The sequence below is a fragment of the Dicentrarchus labrax genome, unplaced genomic scaffold (genome assembly GCF_905237075.1).
Source record: "Dicentrarchus labrax unplaced genomic scaffold, dlabrax2021, whole genome shotgun sequence".
Lineage (NCBI taxonomy): Eukaryota > Metazoa > Chordata > Actinopteri > Moronidae > Dicentrarchus > Dicentrarchus labrax.
In genome coordinates this window covers 13533693-13558954 of record NW_026136711.1, presented here as the reverse complement: position 1 = coordinate 13558954, position 25262 = coordinate 13533693, and the positions used below count along the sequence as shown (strand labels likewise).

Here is a 25262-nt window from a genome sequence, read left to right as displayed (position 1 = left end):
GGACTGGGTTGAATTTCAATCAGCTTCCTGAATTTTAATGACTTAGATACTAACCCTGAATCAGTGAATGAAAGCATTCTGAAATATGATCATGACGGATGCCCACTTAGCAAGTGAACCCCAAAACTGGCTGCCCCCCTCTGCCAGGCTAACCTCTGGACTAAAATAAGTCCCACATGTGCACATTTGGCAGGAGCACGACCCTATTAACCCTAAACAAGGCCTATGTTGGGTTTTTGCTAATGATACCCCCACCCTCCCTCGTCTGGTCCATGATGCTGACTGACAGCCATGGTCTGCACACACAAACAAACACACCACATCACTGGGCATGGACACACACAGACACACGCACGCACACACACAGGACCAGTGGCGGCTGGTTATGTGTCGATAAGGAGGAGGTCAAACAGCAGATGGCAGTCGGAGGATTAGTAAAACTCAGTCAACTTCTAGTTAAACACAACAGAGATTGTTCCATTACAGTGTTATAAAAGTTACCGTAACATTTTCTGGATTTTTCTTTCTAATATTGTTTAGTTTCATCTAACAACCTCATGCACGATGACACATTTAAACTCACTAAAGAAACTTGAAGTAGCTGCAGTAGCTGGGTTGGCTGTGCTTTAGACTCACACATAAGCATCAGTTCCTGCCAACTTGCTATCTCACTGGTTTACGAACAGGAGTAGGAACCTCCAAAGGGTCAACAGATAACTCTGAATGGTCAAGATGAGAATTCATCTTTTTCTAATCTTTCTTAAAATTATTGCTTCTTACTGTCAAACACTGGATAGTTTAAAAACAGTCCACATTTCCTTCTCCTCTGAGAACGGAATCTCACTCTTTGGTTAATCTGCAACCTGTGACAATGGTTTCTGAGGAGCCATTGCTTCGGTTTAAAGGGTCACAGGCCTAAAAAGGACAGGAACAAGTGCCCTACCTGATCCCCAGCCATTACACAAAACACACTTAACATATCAGACACAAGAAGAAAACGGAGAAGGGGGTCAAAATGAAAGTTAGCATGAAAAAAACGCCCAAAAAACAAACATGCCTAATTATTATGGTTTTATGGTAATCCATTTAGCTGAGGAGGAAAAGTTAGACATCAGAATTTATCAAAGTCACAAAGCCTTCTGGGAAAGGGACCTGGTCTGACAGATGTTTCAATAAACTGCTTCATAGGTATTGTGGAGCCATAAAGCTGAGCACTATAAAAAACAAACTGGTGTGGCAATGCTGTGGCAGTTACAATGAAAACAGCATTTCACCGGTTATGAAACTGACACAAGCAACAGCAGGCTCAGAATCTCCTTACAACACAAATGATGCTCGACATGAGCGTGTGTAGGCATTGATGTTTCTTCTCCATTGTGCAACCACGACCGTAAACTTTTTAGGCAAAGCACGCTCATGCTCCGGCAACTCTGCCAAATCCACTGAGTGCTCTGTGGATGCTTCGCAGCTGTCAGGCAGTTATCATCATAGTCGCCTCCACAGAGAATCGTGAAGCTCCATGTCGACTGACATTATGGCTCTGTCCCTTCTGGGGTGAATTTCTAGTTCAGTACAGACTTCTCAGGATTATATGAATACATGTGCAGCTATATGCATGGGTAAGAGTCTCTCCCTGCCCCACACACACACACATACACATACATATTTCATTTTTTATCACTCTCTCCCCATTATAACCTGCTGGAGCACACAGGTGTCGACTAACCAAAATCCAATTGCATCAGGCAGGCAGGCAGTGAGGCAAGACCAATTGACTTGTGTGTGTGTGTGTGTGTGTGTGTGTGTGTGTGTGTGTGTGTGTGTGTGTGTGTGTGTGTGCGTGCGTGTGTGTGTGTGCGTGTGTGCGTGTGCGTCAGTCTAGTGTAGGTCTATTGTGTTTGGGAAGCGGACCCATCCACTCTCCCTTCTGTTGTTCCACATCATTAATCAGACCAGACAGAATATAGTCTCTGTGCTAATAATATATACCACTTTCTCCAAAGCGAACACAGTGAGGACAATGACACTGGCCCACATAGAGGAACTTAAATAACAAAAATATTTCTTCTTGTTGTCAACAAATGCCATTAAAAGACCAAAACCAACACTAGAGGTGTATTACTGTTGGTAAAGCTCACCAATTAACCCATTATATCTGTGCAAAAACAATTATTTATTTGGGGTCATGTGTCAGAGTCAGACTTTTTCTTGGTCCAGAAAAAAAGACATCCCAGAGTTTCGCAGTCACATTGAGGTTGCCAAGCAACCAACAACCTTTGGACAGAGCCAGGCTAGCCGTTCTCACCTGTTTCTAGTCTTTGTGCTAAGCTAAGGTAGTGGGCTGCTGCTTGTAACTTCATATTTCTTTTATAAATACGAATGTGGTATTTCTAATCTAAAAATCAGCAAGAAAGAGAATAAGCATGTTTCACAAAATGTTGAATTACTCCAGTAAGAGGTTTATGACATAATCTGTAGCCTATCAAAGGTTGGTAGTAGGATCAGTTCATTGTTGGCTTTTCATGGGATTTGTTGACAATAGAAAAACATGTAATATCCTCTTATTTTAACTTTCATCATTACCATTGTAGAGGATGTATGATGAATCCAGTGTAATCTTTCATATGAATGATCTGTCACACACTGCGCAAAAACATTAGCAGTGAGCCGGCTTCTTCTGCCCCCAACGCCAGCCAGAGCAACAACATACCAAACACAACAGCATACTAATCAAGGCTGGAACACACACACACACACACACACACACACACACACACACACACACACACAAAAGAAAACAAGCAGAAATCCATAAAGACACACACATGCTCCCATCAACCATTCTCCTTGTGCTCGAGATTCATTATTCAGGAACTTGGGAGCACAGCTTGTCTGAGTTAGAGCATCTGCAATTCAAACAGGCCAGAGGTGGAGCTGGGACTCAGTGAGCAGCCCCCCCCCCACCTAACGTACCTCCAACAGCCCCTTCACACACATTCATACACGCCGAGACGTGACCGGCTTACACAGTGAAACAGAGAGAGAGGTAAATCGTAAAAAGGTGAAGTAGTTCAATTAAAATGTACCTATCAACTTGACGTATAAGTGTGTGTCTTCTGAATGAGTGTACACATACGTACACAAACACACATCCACTTGACAATGAAAAAAAACACAAGGTCAGTGTAACACACACTTTTGAACACATACACACACGCTTGGAGTCCCACTGCTGTCCATCCCATCTTACTTTGTGGTCAGATTGGAACATGAGATTGGATATTTGGGCTGGACACCATCTGACAATGAGACAGAAACTGAGGCACGCTTCCTGGCTCAAGTGTCAAGCTATTAAATATTACAGGTCTGCTGAGGCCATTCTTCGTATGCCGCCAAGGCACGTGTGGTAGTGTAAACACACACACACACACACACACACACACACACACACACGGTGTTATGTGTGCTACACCTGCCTTAGGACAGCCCTTAGTTAAACAAAGAGTTTCCAGCCTTTAACACCTGCTGTCACACACGCTGGCCCATACCCGTCACCTCCCACATGTCTTTCACACTCACACACACACACACACACACACACGCTTCCCGCTGCATCCCACCTGTCTGAGGACGCCAATATCAATTTAGAAAGCAGAAGCAGGAGGAGAGTGTATGCACAACATCACCTCCACATCCCCCACGCACACACCTTATATCAACACTGACCCCACTGTCATTACAACATATTTACTCTCATGTGTCAATCAGAGACAAGAGGCTCAACCTGAGTGGCTGGAAACCAGATCAGGAAACAACTGGGGCACCATTAGCCGTGACAGATGCGGATCAAACACCGGCTTACAAAAGGGCTATGAAGATGAAAACGGCCTTAAAACACATTAGAAGATAAACAAACAAACAAAGCCAAGAGTCTCATAAGCCAACCAGATGGGAGTTAAAACGTGCTATAAAAAAAAAATATACAGGCAGTGTGCGCTCCGTGTTCCCACATGACAGGAGACAGGACTTTCCACTGCGGGTTATCCAATCTGTCTTCCTCCTGTTTCATCACCAGAGCTGCAGGCAAACAATTTACATTTCACTCCGAATGAGCTCGCACGGTGTTCATTATATATCAATTAGTTTCGGCACAGCGAGGACATTAAAGCGGCTGTAATGAGGAAGAAGAGGTCTGGTTTAAACAGATAAATAAATAAACACATAGATAAATAAAAGGGGAGACGGGGAATGGTCTCGTCAGAATCAAACGAGAAACAAATTATACCCCAAGACCACTTATAAATATTGGAGTCTTTGATCTCCACACTAAATGAGCGATCCAGTCTGTGGGGGAAATGATGAGTGTGTGTGTGTGTGTGTGTGTGTGTGTGTGTGTGTGTGTGTGTGTGTGTGTGTGTGTGTGTGTGTAACATGGACTGTGTATGCCCCAGGCCACATTATTTTACAGAGGGGGTTGAATTGAGGCAAAGCTAAGCTCACTGTTGAAGAATGCAGAGATACACAGTGCAGATCACAAGCCTCCCTGACTAAGCAAGTCCAGTCAGCTTTACTGGCCTAAACTGCTGACTCTCTGTTAGAGCAAATGTGGACTGATGATACCACCAGTAGAGACAAATGTGAAAGAGGCTCCTAAGGCACTAATTTATTGTCTGGGCCCCCTGTTGCACGGCAAGAAATTACTGCACAGTGGACAATATTTAGTTGCTCTTAAAAACACTTTCAAAACTAAACCTGGCTCCATCAGTTTGTGTTTTCAGTTCAGTTTTGTGAGTCCCAATCTGTGAATCCACATGGAAACCACCAGTTACTTTTACTTAGCATTGTGCTAAAGTGCTACATGTAGCATAGAACACTGAGTGGGTTATGTGGGACACTGGATTTTACAATATTTTGGCATTCTATCAACTTTTCTTTTTGTATCAACTGATGATTAAACTTTGCTGTAACACTTGTGTTGGAGCCACAGTTCTGCTACACCTGCAGGCCGAAAGATCTTTGCTGGACATCTGACTACTTGTTTGTCTTGTCTAAGGCCTGTGGAAGCTATTGGGAGCCATGCATGTCTGCCCTCTGGAGGTCCGAAAGGAGTCTTGTGGTGTGGGAAAACCCCAGGGTGGAGGATTAGACGGGAGAAAAGGGGATTTGCTGGTTAAAAGCTGACCTCTCTGACATGCATACACTGGCCTTTTGATTCAACAGATCGGCTCACTCTGCTTTCCGCCTCTGGCAGTCACGCTGCCACTTAACTAAGTCACATTCACTGTCATGGCTGGACAGGATAACATGGGCTTATGTGCGGGTCTGTTACGTGACAGAGGGCCGATGGGACAGTTGATGCAGCAGCCTGGGACGATGCCGAGAGCACAGAAAGTGTGATTGCACATTACATCAGCCCCTGAGACTAATGTGTGATACAGCACACTCTGTTCATGTGAATCATCCTCTAATAAACTGGACCAAGTCAAAAGGTGAGACTCCAGGCTCTCATTCTGACTGCATTTCCAGGTGCACATTGATTTTGTCTTTTCGACTCTAACTTACCAGGCCATAAATGTTTCCAGTGTAAGGTATCATAATTGTAATCCAAACTAATTTGAGCTCTTTCAACATCAAATTCAAGAATTGTTACAGTCTGTTTGCTAGGCAAAACTACAAGAGTATCAGGTTGAGAAATAAATCACAGAGGGGGCGGGGGTTACAATGAAAGGCTACCTTGCTGGTAAGTTACTCTGTTCTCTAGTTTCACAAGATTTTCAAACTTTACAAATGGAAGGCATACCTTCACAGCTCAAGCACTCTCGGGGCCCACGCTACTCAGTGCAGAATGGATCAGGGACATTTCTGTACACAGTAGTAAGTATTGCACTCCACCAAAGTTTGGTTTTGATTCTTTCGATGTGTGTGCCTGTTTTGTTTCACAGGCGAAAGTCAATGAAATGTCACTTGCAAAAAATTCACACTATTTGGTATCTCACACTTCAAGATGAAAATAATTTCACCTGTAACAGAAACAAATGATCACTCTGTTCGCAACTGATGATTTTAAATCATGTGAATAACTGTATCAAACCCAGGTTATGGAGTGGGCTTCAAGTTCATTTTATTTGGGCTGAATCAACTGAATGCTGATCTTTTGATTTGAAGTTCTTAGGAGTCATAGTAGATGAAAAATTAACATGGAAATACCATATTGAACTTATCTGTAAAAAGACTATGAGGTCAGTTGATGTCTTGAGTAGAGTTTGTTAATTGTCAAATCATTCCTGTATTTTAACTTTTTATTACAGCTTAATTCATCCTCATATAATGTATTGTAATACTGTTTGGGTACTGTTTGGGTACTGTTTGTCCCACACATCTCAATAAGATATCGCTAATCCAAAATTAAAAAAACTGAATTATAAATTATGCTAAAAGATGCGACTCATTTGCATGCATTTTCAATTGGTAAAATAAAATGTATATTAATATTGTATTTGAGCTGCTCAAATGATGTATTGCAATTGTTATTGTTATTATTGTTTGTATCCGTTTTTCTCTTTTTAAATAGGATTATATGTATAAGGGGGAGGTATCTTCATAAGCCATTAAAAAATGAATAAATGAATAACCCTATACAGCCATTAGCTACTCACTGACCACAAGAAGAGAGGAAAAATACTAAGCGAAGTTTAACGTCAAGTGAGCAACACCAACTTCTTTGTTTCTTGACTCTCTGTTGCTGTCGTATGTGTGTCCGTTCTGTCTATCCTTATTTGCTCTGCTCCTATTGTCATGCTGATAATGCAGTACTTGTCTGGCCCGTTGTCAAGGCAGCAGCAAACTTACAGCACACTCATCACCTTGGCAACCAGTTAACCTGCACAAATAAACTTGGCCGGATGAGTGACACAGAAAGATAGAGAGAGAATATGAGTGCAACATTGAAATATACAGAGCTCTAAGTGCTGAAGCAACAGAGACACTATTTTGTGCAATGAGGGTGATGATGGCTTCAATCTGATTGCTGAGGTAACTTTGTCATGTGTCTGCATTACTGGCTCCCATTTCCATCCATCTTAATCCAAATGACTCAGTGTCTGTGCCCACGCTGTCTCTTTGCAACGCGCAGGCCTTAAAAGTACATGTCAACTTCACATCTTCCTGTCTGAACTGGCTACAGCATGCAGCGTGAAATGAGCGGTTTGAATTCAACCATTGTCACATTATGTCATCTACACAGAAAAACCTCTTTGAAAAATTAACTTTAATTTATCTAACTGAATATAGAGACTAGAGATGCACATATAAATCAACCGAAATGGCTGTTCATAATTTCCAAAAATATGTTTGAGGTAGTACTTATCAACAAGACTCTTGCTAATTAGCGACAAACACAAAGGCTGACGGAAATGTTTTAGACAAATTAAAATGTTAATTAAAATGAATTAAAATACCTGATGATAGCACTAGATGAAAAGTTAAGGGATTACAATCATCAAAAAGTAATTTCACTCAAAATAAACCTTGTGTTGGTGCTAGAGGAAATAAAAGAGATATTCTGATATCATTTTTCCAGTTTACCTGCTGGTGGCACTACAGCAAAAGTCAAGTGATATCCGTGGATATCCGTACAAAAAAAAAAAAAGCCATTCAATAGATAATTCACCTGACTGACATCCCAAGAGCCACAAGTGCAGCTAAAAATCTGTTATATATCACTATCAGAATTATCAAAATAAAATATTAAAATTGGCCTCAAAGATCCAGTATCTGTTGGGCTATAGCTAAAGCCATAAAGGAACACAACTGAACTTTTTACCTATATCTAAAATGTATATTAATTGTTGCAGATAAACATTTCAGCATGACCGAAAACAACCACAATCATTACAGTAGCCTCTCTGTTTTCTCCCTGGTTTGTGCTGACCTGATACCTCAGTGAAGCAGTGCGTTACTTCTCTCAGGCCTCTAACAGAGGAAGCAGGCCATGCTTCAGAGCCTTTTTTCATCTCCTGCTTCCTGCCCCCCTCCATTCCCTCTGCACCCAGATCAGTTGATAGATACCTGTACAGCTTGGCACTGAGAGCCAGCCTACTCTCTCATCCGTGAAGTACAGCCTTCACTTAAGAGCCTCTTTGCTATTAATACTCACATACACACGTATATACACAGACACATGGGTAGAATAAAAATGACAAATATACAACAGAGAAAAAGTGTCAGTGAACTAGCTGAACAGAAGCAGGAACAGCATCACAGCTCATCCAGCCTATCAGATTCAGCTTTGACTCATGCAGAACTGTGAGCAGAACTAAGACGACACCTCGCCCACTCCTCAGATGACGACAAATCGCACAGTGACAGAGACAGACAGGGGGAGGAAGAGAGAGAAAGAGATGAAGACAGGCAGGGGGGCGAGAGGATTATACAAGGGTCAAAAGTTGAACAGGCTAAAAAAGATAAGCAAATGCAATTTCACACACAAAAACAACATTTAATACACACACACACACACACACACACACACACACACACACACACACACACACACACACACACACACACACACACACCCCATTTGTTTTTCCAGTTGGTCTTTTAAAGATGAGGTATCAAAATGCTTCATCAATACATCAAATAAGCCTTGTGTTTTCTCTTTCTTTGATGAAGTGGCTGTCTGGACCCTTTCTTCAATATTAGACAGCGACAGTCAATTCTCTCAGGGTCAATATGCTACTTAAGCCCACCAATAATCAGTAGGCTCGCTGAATCAATAAACCAATCAAATAATTTAACACTGCAAAGTCATCAACCTCCTCTTTTGCAGTTTGGACACAAAGGAGGCTTTGAGTTTCACTGGGATTTTGGGTCTGTAATGAAAATAGGACAAGTCATTAAAGTAATGGGATTCAAAGAGAAACTGTCAGCATCTCCCGAACTTATGAGGTGTACCTAATAAACAAAGTAAGGATCTCTGTCCAGTGTCGTACAGTAGCTCTGAGCATTTCTTATCATTTCTACATTTGTTTCTGCTCAATCTGATGCTCCAGCTTATACATCCGCCCATGATACAAAGATGACAAGCAGCATATGACACTACTTTGCTGTTGTACAATGCTGACCTCTATTGGCTACTACAATCATAAGCATAAGAACAGGCCACTCTTTTTCTAAAATCACCACCACCATCAGAAAGTCTTCCCAAACACATGAAATCCATGAAGGACTGTGCGTTCAAACCACGCTGTTGGTACGGCTCTGATCAAGGATTTTCTCCTCCACACAGCCGCCGGATGGGAACAGGTGGCTGCAGTGGAGGGATAAAACATGAGGAGGAGAGAATCAAAGAGGTCTTTGAAGTGGTTCACTGCTTAAACCTCGCTGCACTGGGCTGGCAGCCTTTAAACAGGATAGATGAGGAGACGCATGGATGGATGGATGGATGGATGGATGGACGCAGGGAGGAAGAAAGAGGGGCCGCGAGGATGACGGGTTAGTGAGCTGAGGTGTATGCGCTGATAGAGAGGCAATGTCAGAATGAGAATGAATCAGCACAGACTAAAGGAAACAAGTACATTAGCACTTTTTAAAAGGCCAAAGTGGCAACTGTAAGGGAGAAGAAAGCATGTAATAACAAGAAACATCCTTCAGTCACTCTTTCATCTCTCCATCAATCCTATCCTCTCTGCACCCACCCATCTATTGCTTAATCGTTAACAATTCTGGTAACTAATCCATCATTTAAGTCATTTATCAAGCAAAGATCCAAACACTTGCTCCAGACTGAAATATATTGACAGCTTTTGAATGGATTGCCATGAAAACGTTCAAGGATGAATCTGACTTCCTGCCACCATGAGGTTGGTTGGATTGATAGTCAAGGTCAGCATACTTGATGGTGATGTAAATACTCTCAAATCTCTGCAGAGCCGCAAATGAAAAAATATGCAAATGCTTGAAGACGTGGCCTCAAACTCTCTGAAATAAAGACAGGGTCAACAATTTTTTGACATTTTATAGAACATTCTTTAGTGAATAATGAAAATAATTAATAATTGGCACCCTTCATCCATCTCCTCCAACTCTATACCATAGCCACTACCACCAAAAAAGCATGAAAGAGTTTGATGTGAGAGAGGCTTTAATGATTCAAAGACGAATCTAATCCACTAAGTGTTTTCAAACAACCAGGGAGACTACTGAGAGCTTGTGCACCTTGTGGGAGACCATGGAGCTTACACTACAGGATGCAAACTCTCTGAATGAGCATTAAGGTGATCAGGTGTGTGTGCATCCTAACATAAAATGAAAACTGCTTCAGACCAGTGAGAATGTGTTTCTCACCATTCCTAGTCACTGAGTGTGTATTTGAGTGACAGAGATAGAAAAAGAGGTGGTAGAGAGTAATAGTGTGTGTTACCATTGCATGCCCTGAATTCTTTATGTAACGTACAGTGAAGGAACACCTGAACTATACAATTAATGGAATATGTGCTTTTGTTTGAAGCACAATTTGCTTTAGAGCTTTATAGAGCAATGATATCAGCTAGCTAAAGTCAAAAGCTGAACATTTGACCTGTCAAAGTGCATGAAGTGACTAACACGGAAACAGTCAGCATGACATGAATTAACTCTACCGGGGTGGGCGGGTTGCAATTGTAGGCCTGAGCACAGTAAATGCTAACTTGCTGTGCATATGACAGCAGTGAGCCTGCCTCCCTTTATTTCCAGTGACAGTTCAAAGGCAGCTTAGCACGCTAAGCCTTCATTAAGGCATAGATCCGCACCAGGGCAAAAATCGGGGTGAATTAGCATCGCTAGCACACAGGTCAGGGGGAATTACAGAGGTTTGCTGATTTCAGAAGGGTGAAACTTGCTACAAGCAGTACAAGGCTACAACCCTATCATGTTCATTTAGAGCAACAACTGAATGCATCCCAATTGTTACAATTCAGACATAGAGAGGTTTTACACCTAATTTCAGTTACATCCTTTAATGAGTTTATGACTTCAAGGTTCTTTATCCGTCTCTGACAGGGATTTATAAGGTAGCACAACTTTTCATCTTTACACCGGGGACAGTTGCTTGTACCGCAGCTTTCCTCCTGTTTCAAAAATAACAACACTATGTTTACCACAGTGGGATTTATGTGTGGACTGCTTTGTGTCTCTACTTCATCTCCTGATTCATTCATTCCCGCTCCGACTGAACTCTCTTCCCCAGGTAGTAACTTAGTTACAGCTCATCCATGCCGAATGACTGGTATCAGAACCAGTTAGTTAGGCACGAATCACATGAAACAATGATACTGACTTGCATGCACACTTTTATTTGTTAAGTTAAATTTTTTTAATTCCCTAGTTAAAATTGTTTGGAATAAGTGAGGCATAACAGACTGACTTCATAGATAGCCGGTAAAGGAGGAGATTAAATATGACTCACTGTTGATCTGATCTCCATGAATGAGCCTATATATAAGAACATATTGTGCTTAAAACACACATCCACACACACATACCATCTTCTAAGAGGGACTCAAAGGACTTTTCTGATGCCTATCAGTCTTAATCCAAACGCATGAGCACCTGTTAGAGATGACCTTGATAAAAGAAGCAGGGAAAATTCTGGAGATGTGGATCAGAGTAAAGCTACTGGCTTAATTTCAGAAGCTGTAAGAAAACATTACACAGCTGTCCTATAGAATAAAGCTCTTTAAAGACTATATGAAAAAGAATATGCAGGGTTTGATTAGACAACAGTAAATTATTCAGTATTACTGAAGTACAGCAATGCACTTTGTGCGGATTATGAGCACATTTTTTCTGATTATGGATCGTAATGTAGCTGCTGCTAAGAGTACTCACATGGGTGTGGCTCAGCATTATGGTTTATCATTCCTACATTGGAAAAAGCTTAAAGGTCTTTCTGTTGACAATCAGTAGCAGAGTTACCACCACAGTAATGAAAGAGAGGAGAGGCCTATTAACTATGCCAATATAGCCATTGATTTATTTACTAAGTTGATATTTAAATTTTTGTCTTCCCTATAGTGATTGTTTAGCAGTTACAATCTGAGCCTCCCCCACCCCACTAAATATTGAATAAAATCAAATTAAATGTCCTTTCTTTTGTGTCACAGTTTTGGGACTGAGAGCAATCTGTGTGACCTTGATGCAAACAAAGCGGCTATTGGAATTCAGTGTGTCCAAGTTGGACATGTTTGCCTCCTGCTGGTCAGTTTAGTGCACTTCACCACCAGAGAGGAAAACAGGTGAGAGCTGTACAATAAAGCTTCCTTGAAACAGCTTGGGAGAGCATCTTGCTTGGCATACCAGTACTTCGATTTTTTTCATTTCAGGTAAAAAATTACAGCTCATCTGTTCATGACGCTTCACTAGAAATTTGAAGTCTCCTCTCTTCAACACTTATAAATTTGGGATCTACAAACAAGACATGACAAGCTGTGATATGATACCGGAGGGACTATATGCAAGTACAAAGACAATACAGCTAAAAAAAACATAACTGCCACAGTCTAAATGACAGGAAAAATTACAACAGCGAGCTGACACAGTGACCTTTGAATAGCTCAGCTTGAATAGAACTAAGAAAAGGAGTCACAGCGGTGAGAGCGCAAACAACATGTCTGTCTGAGGTAGTGAGGTGAGAAAACAGCCCTCACTCCGGCATCTTTTAGCTCATGCTGCGCCGTTATTCAGGGACAACACAAGGAGGGCAGTTTGTTCCGCAGACAAACAAAACAAGGAAAATGTAACTGTATTTTACTGACTCCACAGCAGCATTGAACTAGTGTTCAACATGATGACAAATGAAAATACTCATGGTTTCAGTCAATAAACCTACATTAATGCTGCTGCTTGTAGGGCATAGGCTGTGAAACATGTCATACAATACTAATAATAGGATATAAGGAGCTACAGAAAGTTAGAAAAGCAATTACAAGCATGGAGCACAGGAGCAACCCAACACCTCGCAGGATCTCCTGTTACACGTCCGGAACCCACCTGGTGGATGAGATGACACTCACTGCTGTTATGCCTAATACCTCACTGCTAACACATCCATCTTTCTTTTACACATGAAGTTGACAACCACATGCACCACATATGCTCACCTAACTCGTGCAAACATACAAAACAGAAACACAGTCACAAGCACAGACACACACGTACACTCTCTTTGTCTTTGGTTCCAGAGGTGTCATGTGTGCATAATTATAAACTGTATCTAAACCAGATGAGAGGGATCATTTCCTCTCTGCGGATAGGGTCTACAAATACACAGCCAGCCATTAAAACAGCCAACACAATGCAGCTCTGTCGCAACAAATCAAACAGAAGAGGTGTGAAATATTCTGCATGAAAAAGCAATAAATTGGGTTGTTATCGAGCCTTCAGAATATCTCATAAAACGATATTAAGGAATCAGTGTATTTTCTTGCCAAGGGCAGTGGAATAGTGTGTGCATTCAATGAGATAAGACAGTATCTCGGGATTGTGTGCCTGCTTATGACAAATGTTTCTTTACCTGTGCTCGTTATTAAGACTCCAGCCAACCGCATCAATGGGGGTAGAGGAAATGAGGAATACTGCAGGAATTCAGCCGTGAAGGCTTTCTCTAGCCGTGACCTCTGTCTGTGTTTTTGTGTCACCAGATCAGTGTGGCTCTTGAATTTTGATGCAGGGATTTCATTGGAATTCAGCAGCTGACCGACAGGCCCCTCAGGATCTCACCCGGCTGCGTGTGTAGACCGTCTTCGTTTCCGTGACCGCCATGCATAATCTTCGGAGGGGCTTGTACGGTCACAGGCAAATAAAATGTTCTGGAATTTGGAGTTGATTCAGATGAAATGAGGGTGAAACATGGTGAAACAGGAAGAAGGAGGAGAGAGAAAACAGCAGCAGAAAGACGACCAAAGGAGTGAAAGGTGAGGGATAGGACGTTCAGCCTGACACTGAGAACCCAAAGGTCAAACTATGATTTATATCAGGGCGTTATTATGTTATATTATAGATCTCTGGGTTTGCATTATCTACAAACATCAGTCATACATCACATGTCCCCGCAGACCTTTTAAAATATAACCCCTTCAAAATAAATCTCCTCTAAAACAACAAAGACAAAACACACCATTTACACAATAAAAAGCCCTTGACGCTTAGCAAGTCATTTGCCTGGTGCTATCACAGATGCTGCTTTCTGCTCTAAAACAAGCCCAGGGAGGGAGAGAGGACAGCGGGACAGAAAGTGTTTTCAACCCTGGAAACCATCGAGCGAGGAGGTTTACCCTCTCCATGCAAATACACAGACATAGCTTTAGTGATAAATCTCCTAAGTTTCTATTGTGTGGCACTGACCACCAATGGCTTCTTCTTTTCTCTCTCCCCCCTCACCTCATACTGAGTCTTCTTCTCTGCCAAAATAGCCAGAGCCCATTCATATGCCTGGGCTCCCTGACAGTTTTATTTGCCAGGCCGTCTTGTTAACACAGTGAATGGCGGGGCCTGCCTGTGTTATGCAGATCAGACTGGGTTACCGAGGGGACAGACGTCAGCAAGTCATTCAGGACCAGGTTAAAACTCAACCCCAATCCCTCTTGTTCTACTGCAACCATCCTCTTTTCTCCTCCTCTTCTACCCCCTCACTGCTGCTGCTGCTTAGCCAGCTAAAGTTTCAGCTAAGGCCCAGTTGCATACAAGGACGGGCTTTGTCCAGCGCCAGTCGGCTCTGACAACCTGAACTAAACCTGCTGCTTTAAATGAAGTTTTATGTTGTGCTGCTGGCTGGAGGAAATGAAGGAATAGTAAATAGCAAAATCTCTTAGCATAAATCCTCCTTTGTAGTCTGACTCATGTCTGGACTGACCTTACCCTACCAACAGGTCAAGTGTAACCTTTTAAGCGTACATTAGAGCCAGATCTAAAACACACCGGCATCGTGCTGAAGAGGGTCATGTGATCAGACCGATCAGGTAGCACATTCACACTCAGGGCACATGTTAATAAGCCTGGTAATGAGTCTCATTAGCACAAGGAAAATCAATCAAGCCAAAGGCAAGCATTAATAATTCAGAAGGAGCATGTTGTGCAAGGAGAATCTACTCCTATTCCTAACCCTGCTCAGAGCAGCCCACTTAGCTTACTGAGTTACACAGGCACACTGACACACACAAGCAGGTAACTTAAGCTCTTTGTTCATCTGTCCTTTTTCTTTTTTTACCCACATCAGGGTGAACAGAGCAGCCCAGGCGTCCTTTTCCACGGCAACTTCCGCCACCTTATCTCCAGAGAGCTCAAGGGATGCTGAGAGAAGAACAATGTCCTGAATCTTCTACCAGGCCTTTAAACATGCCATGCTGGGTGTACCTCCAAACAATAGTAGCCAATGGGCATCCATCCAGAACTGGGAACTTGCTTATGTCATTATAAAGGAGCTGCAGCTCCACAGCAAACTTCCGTCTCAAAGAATGCGACCGAACACCTGATTTCAGCCACTTGTGTCACTAGGAAAAAACTTTTTTTGTACTTTAAAGTTTGCAGATACGGACTATTGGGTTTAACGTCTACAGCAAATTCTTGAGGGTGATGTTTTGGAAGGCCTGGGTGATTTTAAATACCCAAAGCTCCTCTCTTGACTCTGAATGGGAAATGCCTCAACACACTCAGCCAACTTACTATAAAAGGACCAGGCTGAAACACCCCCTGGAGTTTGGCTTAGTGGAAACATCTTATATAGAGGCAGTATGGAAGAGCAGAGGAAGAAGAAGAAAGAAAAGGCAGAAAAACAGTGCCTATACTGTACATGCATCTATTGAATATTTAGAGAATCATCAATATTACAGTTAAAAGTGTGGAGAATGGTAGCAGGTCTGTGTAGCGTAGCCTAGGACCATTCACTGTAACTTTTTCATTCTCCAAGAGAGACTCTGCCATGACAAAAAACACATGTCAAGCAAAATGTGTGGATTACACATCAGAAAAAGCTGCTCTGAAATTAATTAAGATCAACATTAAGTCAAAGGGTGCCAAAAGTTTAATTTACAGGAACGCTGGTATGAAAATCCATACGAAAGAAATCGAAACGAAAGAACTGGTTTGTTAGAGAAGCAACCACTGCTTTACCGCCATGTAAGTCAGCAGCTGGTGTTCCTTAAATTTACCAGCCACAACATTTTGCTAGCTGTAATTTGAATGTGGGTGATTGGTGGTCTATAGCCAAAAGTTTCAACACTTAAAAGAAGAAGACAGAGTCAACAGACATGATAGCAGCTCTGTGAGGCTGTATTTAGGCATAAAAATATTTCAGAGATTCCATAGTACCATAGTTTGAGAACCAGTGCCTTAATCAACTTAGCCACAGACAGACACATCTGGTATGTGACCAGAGGAGAGAGTACGTACACACCTGCATCCTCCAGCTCCCTATCTCTAACCTCAGGGTCACTGTAAGTCCACCACATTCCAATTCCATTAAAACACATTTATTTTTGCTTAAAGAAAAAGACAGGAAATTCTTTGTGAAATTGGCAAGTTTTCTCTGCAGGAACAAAGACTTGCTGGAGCTATAAAATAGCCTTTTGCCTTCGCACACAAAGTCTGGCTCCTTAAGTCTGTGTCCACTGACACCGTTTTATTCTGGTTTGTCCGAGGGGAAAAAGTTTACTTTTTATTGTGAGACTGCAAAGACAGGCAATTAAATGCTGCATTCCTGAGCCTGCTGTTGCCCCTGTAATAGTTTACTTTACAGCAAAGCAGGCTGGATGGTCTTTATGGCTCAGACCCTCCCCTTCTATTGTGGATTCCCATTAGGAGAGAAAATACCTAACAAATCCATGGCTGCCGTGTTAACTTCCAATAAGCTGGCTCCAACCACGTTGACTTTTCTTTTGCCAAAACACTACAGTTTTATGTGATTTATTCTGTGTTCAAGAGGAAAATTGGTATTTAGAATAACTGTGGTGTGCTTCAGAATGAAGTCATGCAGGCATGTAAATAACATTAAAACTCAATTATGTTTTCTTCACACTGCTCAATTATGCTGAGCTTATAATTTTGGACTTTTCCTCCCCAACTAATCCTCATTGGACCAAATCAAGCAGCTTATTGTGTTCCACGATTACAATGTAGGATTTGTAATTGGTACATAATGTGCCTTTGGGTTTTGTTTCCACAAACTGAACTGATGTAGCTCACAACATCTCTATTAAGTCAGTATTGCTAATAGAGTGACTTTGTTACTGAAGTGATTGGTAGTTATAAGAATCAGCTGATAGTGATCAGCTAACAGTGTTCAGTGCTCTCCTAGAACATGTGTGATGCTTTTTATACTGCATTCCTAAAACAGAGTTGCACACATTAGTCACACTATTCCACACACTAACCCAAACCACCTGTACTTCATAGCAGGATCACTTCTTTTTAGAATACACAGTTTGTTTCACAGCACAAGTACATTTACGTCCTGTGTGAGTGATTGTAGAAGCAGCAGGCTTGAAGCCTCCCTGCTGCATGAATGGTCTCTACAGTAAAAACTATTATCTTAGAGCACACAGGAGCTGAACAATAGTTCCTTCACAGTAGTACGGATGGCTGATTCTATTCAAGGTACCAGAGATCTGAAAGGATTCCTCCTGAATGCAACTCTACTTGAAGAAGAAACCTCAGTGGGTTTTTGTGTACTGTAAATCACAATGCAGAATGGGTACTTTGCCAAATTGCAAATGGCTTAATCAGCTGGTTAGATGTCACTATTAAAAGGCCAGCTTATAATTCATGGTCTTAACTCTCATCATGTATTAATTAATTGCCTCTGCTGACATCAAACCGCAAGATGGAAACATAATGCACATCAGAGAGGAAACTGGAAACTGACTGCTGTGTGGGCATAAATGTGATTCTGGCACATGGAGTGATGTGACGCCGTTACCTCCATTTGTGCAGGGTGAAGCCAGGACACTGTTCTCCACAGGTGATGCAGGGCTGTCCTCTCTGTGGCTCATCTGCAGGGTTCACCTTGGGAGCAGGGACAGGAGATGACGGGTCATAGCTTGCATTGGTTTTTGCCCACCTACTGTATCTCTACAAAGCCTGTGGCACCACAACATATTGTACAATAATAATGTGGCAGTTTAACAGATTGTTTTCCTTTGGTCTAATATGTATAATTTACAGCTAACAGAAAATAAATTGATTATAAAATTTAAATTTTGGCTCTTAATTAGGTCAAAATAATGTGTGCTACATAACTTTTATTCAAGAAATAAGGCCACTGGCTCAAACAGAGAAAACACATCTTTCATCATGTTTCATGCAGGGTTGTTAATGAGGCTTGTGCCAGCGTTATGTTAACAGAGCAGATGTAACTTGATGCCCTTAGCAACAAGACAGAGCAGAAACTAACATCAAACATATATATGGCATGCGTATTTTTAAATTAAAGCGCATAATCAAGTCGACACTGCCAAACCTCCAAACTTTGTCTTGCCTACCTACCGATCTGCTGGAATCTCTCCTCTTGTTGCTGCGACTGAACATGACAGGCTGATCCCAGGACAGTGAAGGCACAGTCGGCTGCTACCGAGACAAACGGCGCGCAAGGGGAAACTGGAGAGCTGTGCGTATTTGTTAAAAATCCCTCACGACTTTTCCAAACGCACTGAGCCCTGGCTGCAGTCCTATCCCATTAACCCCTCTCATTAATGAATGGAGCCGCGCTGTTCCGGATAGCAGCTCCACCCTGTTCCCTCACAGCCAATGGAGGACTTTTTTTTTTTTTTTTTTCAGTCAAACTATAATTACACTTCGATAAAAAGCAGTGATGCGGTGGTAAATGACGGTGTGGATGAGTTCTGACGTCCAGTCTGAGCAGCTCAAGGAAAATAACAGACCCTGCAATCATTGAGGAAATACATGTTTTTATTGGATTCCCCTTCATTCTCCATCCAGTCTTTCTTTGCTTTACTTTACTGTATTGGAATTTGCAACTTGCAGGGACAGCAGAGTATTCTTTCCTCCTCCTCACTCACAATTTATAGACATTCATGCTCTCTCTCTCTCTCTCTCTCTCTCTCTCTCTCTCTCTCTCTCTCTCTCTCTCTCTCTCCATGAGCATCTCCTGATTCATATTTGTTCAGAAAAGATTAATTCCTCCTAACCTCCATTCATCTCACAAGAAACTGCCATGTCCCCCATGGGGCGTTTCTGTTCTGTTTTTTTCCCGGTGGTCTGACAGTGTTGACTCTCTCCAGCAAGTGCCTACTATTTATCACCAGAGAAAGGGCTTTTCAGTGAGAGATTGCTCTGACTCACAGGCACTCTTCACCGAGATGTGCTTAAACTGTATTATTATTTCTAGACACACATTTTGCTCAAGGCTCTACTCTGTGCCCATTATGCAGCTCTGTCAGCCTCTATAAAGTTCAGGCATGCACAATACTGTGAGATGGTTGCCATGCACAGTCGGGGATGGTATCTATCTCACACACTACCTATTATCTTGTTATTTTTTAAATGGAGTGGCACGAAGAGTGTTAAAGCTGCCTATAGACAACCAAGACCTGAAAGGCACTTTGCTGCTTTGGTGCTGTTTCTAAGTAACTAAAACATTGTGAATTGTGCTGAGTGGGTCCTTAGAATAAATGCAGTTATACAGTACCTTTCACTTATTCTGCAAACACATTGCAGTGAATTGTTTTAGTCAATTACCAAGGTCAACTAAAAGTTGAAATAAAGAATTCTATCTAAAATTCATGTTAGCATAAAGACTGTAAACCCTAATAAAGACATATTAAATAGTTGACTTCTGTAGTTGTTCTTTGATTGTACCACACAATTTCTAGACTTTAAAGCTGCAATAACAGATTTTTGGCCACTTGGGGGCAATAGAAACAACCTATAAACAACACACTGACATACTATTAACTTGTAAGTTGGTGAACACTAACTTAACTTAGTACTTATGTGCCGTTGTGTCCACTTGAGGGGAAGGTGGCTCTTTGTGCTAAATGTTTAACAACTGCAGCCAAAAACAATGCTATGAGAGTATTAAGAGTGAACCAAAATGGTATAGTTACGGGCCGGAAAACCAAAACAGTGAGCTGAAAGATGCTATAAGGCTCCAGCTGAGGGCAACTGCAAAGTCAGACAATAATTCTCTGTGGATTTGCCATAATAAGCTGCCACTTTTACATGCATATAGCTGCACGATCTATTAACATGAAAATACAGGTATTCTAACATACAATCCATGCATTGATTACATACATGATTGTTTTGTTTGTAATCATTCTGAAAATAATGATAAATGCTGACACAATTACCCAAGCCCAAAGTGACATCTTCACAATGCTTGCTTTGTCCAGCAATTAAAAATTGTTAAAAATAAATTAAAACAATTAAAAGGAAAAGCAGTGAATCCTCAGATTTGAGAAACTGGAACATTAATTTTTGCATGAAAAATGAGGATAGGAAAAGGAAACAGAAAACAGGAGCACAGGTGTTGCTGTGTCAAAACAAAATGATTCTGCTGCGAACTGAATTGCAACAGAGAAACAGTGAGATGTCTGCTTTGTCTCAAGGACACACTGGTAACCTTGCACTGGTAGATAAAGGCAAAAACAAAACATCCTAGTTACGCATCAGCAGTCTGCAGTCGAATGATGGCAGTGAGACAGAGACACACAAAAGAGAAGTCATTCCACACTCAGATACACACATACTGTATCTGGGCATCCAGAGTATTTGTGTGTGCATGTGGGCCTGAGGCTTACTACTAAGCCTGAGTTCAAAGTCATCCTAGATTACCTTGAGGAATGATGATGATAATGGTGGTAGGGGGAGCTGACCCTGGGGACTCAGGACTTTAAAACTCACCTCATTAAGTTTTAAGTTAAGAGTCTAAACACTGTTGGCAGAATCGAAAACAGATTGCACGCTATTTTCTAGGAGCAATGCAAAAAGTAGTCTAGAAAAGCTCCTTTTTTGGTTGTACAGTCAACAGGGTACAGTGCAGTGAGAGGATAGATATGGCTGCAGTCATTGTGGGAAAAAATAAAGACAGTCTTCATAAAAGCTCGAGCTGGGATTTCTGATGCCGTGCTTTTTACCTTGAATTATCTCAAATATCCTGCCAGTGAACTTTAGACCTGCAGACGTATGTCAGGGCTTATTTGGCTTCAAGGGGCAGTTGCTTGCAAGGTGGTGGAAATGACGTTCAGATGTGTTGGGAATGTCTAGTACAGCCTGACGCCAACAGCTGCTTAGGTCACTGCTCTAATCCTTGTGGGAAGGTGTGTGAGTCTAGCACAGGAAACTGCCTACTGTATCCACATGAATACAGATACAGAAAAATGATATCGCCTGTATCAGTTTACTGAGTTTTTGTTTGGAACATTGGTGTCAAATATTCTCCGTCCCCACCCACCCCACTCTATCTTTTTCACTGATACACACCTGTACACATACTTGCACCATTTAAAGCAGTCAGCAAACACAGTTTCAGTGACCTTTCTCTGCTGCATAATTCACAGTCCTCTCTCTTTATCCTTCAGTCAGCATTAACACTATGTGTTCTACCAGGGACAGATATCAGTGTGCATTTAGACCCCACTGAGAGCGGAGAGGTAAAATGTTGGCAGCCGTCGGTGCTGTTTAGCCGTGGGATGGAGTGCAGATGACTGTAAAGGACCCAGAAGACGAGAGGAAAAACTACAGACCAGTGAAGAATACCAACGAGGATGCTTTCACACTGCAGCAGCCTGAATCTACAGATTAAGTCACAGCTATAGACTGAGTGGGTGAGAGATCAGTGTCTGTCACACTTGTTCAACATATTTATAAAGATTTAAATCTGAGTAACTACTGAATATTCAATATTGTACACATTGTTGCAACAAAGAAAAAATAAATTAAAAATAACACAATCTTGTAATTACAATTTCCATATAATTATGATTTTCTATCTCTCTCACAATAACAATATAAAAAAAACCCCAAAGGTGTGACATCCTGAATTATGAGATCTTTTCCTGTAATTGTGAGTTAGTAAATCGTAATTATGAGTTACGGAAACAAATTATGGACTGTTTTTTTGGTGAATAAAATGGAATTCAGGTGAAATATTTTACTCGGAAAACCAACAGTTTAATTTATGTGGTCTGAATCCTCATCTTTGAAATTTCCAATAGTCACTGTCAAGTTGGCCACTATTTATACTGTGTACGCTGAAAACTCATGTGCAGTAAGAAAAACCATACAGGTTTTTGCACAGATTATAAATTCACAGATTAAAGAATAAAGAAAAATCGCACATGCACAGATTAATTTTTAAATTGTGCTTTTAAAATCTCGAGTTAGGACCTCTGAGGTGTAGTATTTGTTTGCTTTGAACCACCTGCCTGACGCATATGCTGATTGTCGGTGTCAAACAGAACACGCCCCTGTGAGGTCTCCGTGGAGATCCTAACATAAATCCACATGTATACACACATTATGTGGATGTCAAATATGCATTAACAACACACAAAAAAAATATGCGGCTGAAAACCTGGAGTGAGAGGTAGATACAGTCTCACAGCCAGAAGCCACTTGTCTTTGTAATGTTAAACCAACAGTCAGCATGCTTGGAGGAATTCATCCCAACTTTCAGCAGTGATGCAACTATTTATGAGCAGCGAGGCAGAGGTCTTTGGATTACGTTTGGCTGCATCTGCAAAGGAAAGAAGATTTACCTGTAAGTCTGTCAGTTCTTTTTCAGGACAATCTGATGTAACACAAACCTGCCAACAAGCAGGTGTCATCTATCTACTCCATAGAGGACCTGTCTCACAGTTTTCGTGTGTGTGCAGGAAAGAGAAAGGAAAACGCAGATAGTTTTTCTTCAAACTGACCCCTGGGATGTTTGCTAATCTACTTTTGAATCACATACTTAAGTTTAGACAAGCCCTCTGGAGCTGTTGAAAGCTCCTGCCTCCCCGACCCTCCTCCTCTCTCTTTTCTTTTCACACTTGTACTTATCCCTCCTGTCTAACTGCCACTCTAAAACAGCAACTTACTCAAACTGTTGACAGACATTTAAGGAATCAGTCCCCAAATGATGTGTTGGCTCCTACTGCTACGGCTCACCTGAGATTACCACAACAACATGAAATATTGATTATGTAAGCTTGTGTCAGTTACTTACTGTAAATGCATACACATTCTGCCTGCAGCATTTCATTCCCCACTCCAAACTATTGAGATGCACGGTAAATACTAAAATGTAGTATAATAGTAGTGAAGAAGAACATTAAAGTCAGTGAACTAACTCAGTAACATCTATTATTCATCAACATCTACTCAAAGGTATACTATGCAGGATTTGTTCATTGCTGTTTTAAAACACACCATTCAAAGCTGTTCTCTCCTCCCGTGCTTGAGCAGGCAGAGAGAGCAATGTTGGTCGAGATAGAGAATGAATGAAGAGAGGAAGGGAAGTTAGCAAGAACAAAGCAGGGAAACAGTTATTTTCTGATTGACAAGGCCACGTCTGTGCACAACGCTGCAGGACAGTCATTTCACCCTGTCTGCCCTCGGCCAAGCAAACACTGGCACACAGACCTGCAGCTCGTTATGGATACATCACATAGACAGGGAGCAGAGAAGAGACATAGACTTTGACGGAACCTATGTCTTTATATGAGAACTCAAACCCTGCTATCCAAAGGTTGACACCCAGAGACGTCCCGCACACAACAGAATACGAATATAAAGGCACAGGGCAGGGTCAGCATACCACACACTGGCTCATAAGTGATGATTGAGAGGGATTATGTTTGCATGAGTCGACACGTTGTTCTTTAGGAAAATCCTGTATAGTTTGACTTTACTAACATTTTCCACCATAAGATCCTAATCATACCAGACCAAGTAAGACAATAGCAGCAAAACCTCTGCATGTATTGAGCTGATCAAGAGTGTGTTTTATGAATTAAATTAATAAAATAAAATGAATTAAACTCTTAATTTGTAAGAGAAAGAAAAAAATGATTGCTGCTTTCCAAAGTAACTAACTCTCACTTTAAAATATATATGAGATCATTTTACGTACAATGCTAAGAATACTGAGGTCAAATTTCTTTGTGCCTGCCACACTGATTACATTAGACAGACATTGTAAATGACTTACAATTATTTAGGGTTAAGGTAATGAACAACCATCAGCACATAATGGTTAATGTTGCTGATCTGGGAAATTAATTAGGCTGTGTCTGTACTAGCTCCTATTTGTAATTTGTGTCTAAATGCCCACCTGGCATCGCACACACATCTGTTGTGTTCACTGTTGCTTGTACTGTAAAAGAAGCAGGAGTTCAGTGAGCATCCACTATGTTCATTAGTATATGTCAGTGAAATTTGCTTTCTTCTAGTTTATGGAGGAATTTGATGACTGGTCAATATTGAAAAATTTCTGTATTTTATACATTACATTCCCGCAATGATTGATTGACTCTGACTGTGCAATATAACAAGTCTGATGCTAGAAAGCTGAAAGTAAAGTAAAGAGGGAAAGTTTGTCAGTGGTATATCTGAGTTTAAGGCATGTATGTATGAGTAGGATTTTGTGACTTCACTAAACCAATCATGATCCAACTTAAACCAATGTGATGTGGAAAACTGAAACCACCAGTGCACATACACTGAGAACGGACTTTTCAGTTAAGTACGAGTTTGTTTTCTCCAACAGTTAAACTTTTGAACCAAAGCATATTTGGATATTCAAAGATTCTGGATATTCCAGTAAGGGAGAGGGAGTTGATGCAATTTTAAGAATTTTTAGGGAGCTAATTGAAGTCTGGAGGGGATCTACAGTGCCAGAGGTTTGAATCTGCTTTTGATAACAATCACTGACTCTTTGCTTTTTATCTGCTGAAATCTGCTCAGCAGTGAATTATATTTATATAGTTAGATCAGTGCTGACATCTGGTAGATAGCCTGATAATTGACTATTGTGAATATATAATATATAAACAGACAGACACTAGATTAGATCCATAAAACACTTCTGCCAGGTCAGAAGCCCGCCTGCTGGTAGAAAGTTTGTAATCATAATTAAGCAGAAGCACTATGGGGCGAATTTTATGACCCAAGCCTTAATCTGACTATTGTGAGTTCAGGATTTCTGCAGCCAGTGTTGTAGATGGTTCATCAAGGGCAAACTGGGGTAAAAATAATATATTTGTGTGAGAAGCAGACAGGCAAGC

At 41.3% G+C, this 25262-nt stretch overlaps 1 protein-coding gene across 1 annotated transcript in view; it reads right to left on the bottom strand.

Moving 5' to 3' along the window:
• Window positions 1-18737, bottom strand: part of prickle2b (prickle homolog 2b) — an 81707-nt gene extending 62970 nt beyond the window's left edge. The window contains exons 1-2 of the mRNA XM_051414474.1: window positions 18517-18737; window positions 17951-18036 (exon numbers count right to left, since the gene is read on the bottom strand). Coding sequence (XP_051270434.1) covers window positions 17951-18036; window positions 18517-18558 — 128 coding nt within the window. The 5' untranslated portion in view covers window positions 18559-18737. The remainder of the gene's footprint in view (window positions 1-17950; window positions 18037-18516) is intronic.
• Between the last annotated feature and the right edge of the window lie 6525 nt (window positions 18738-25262).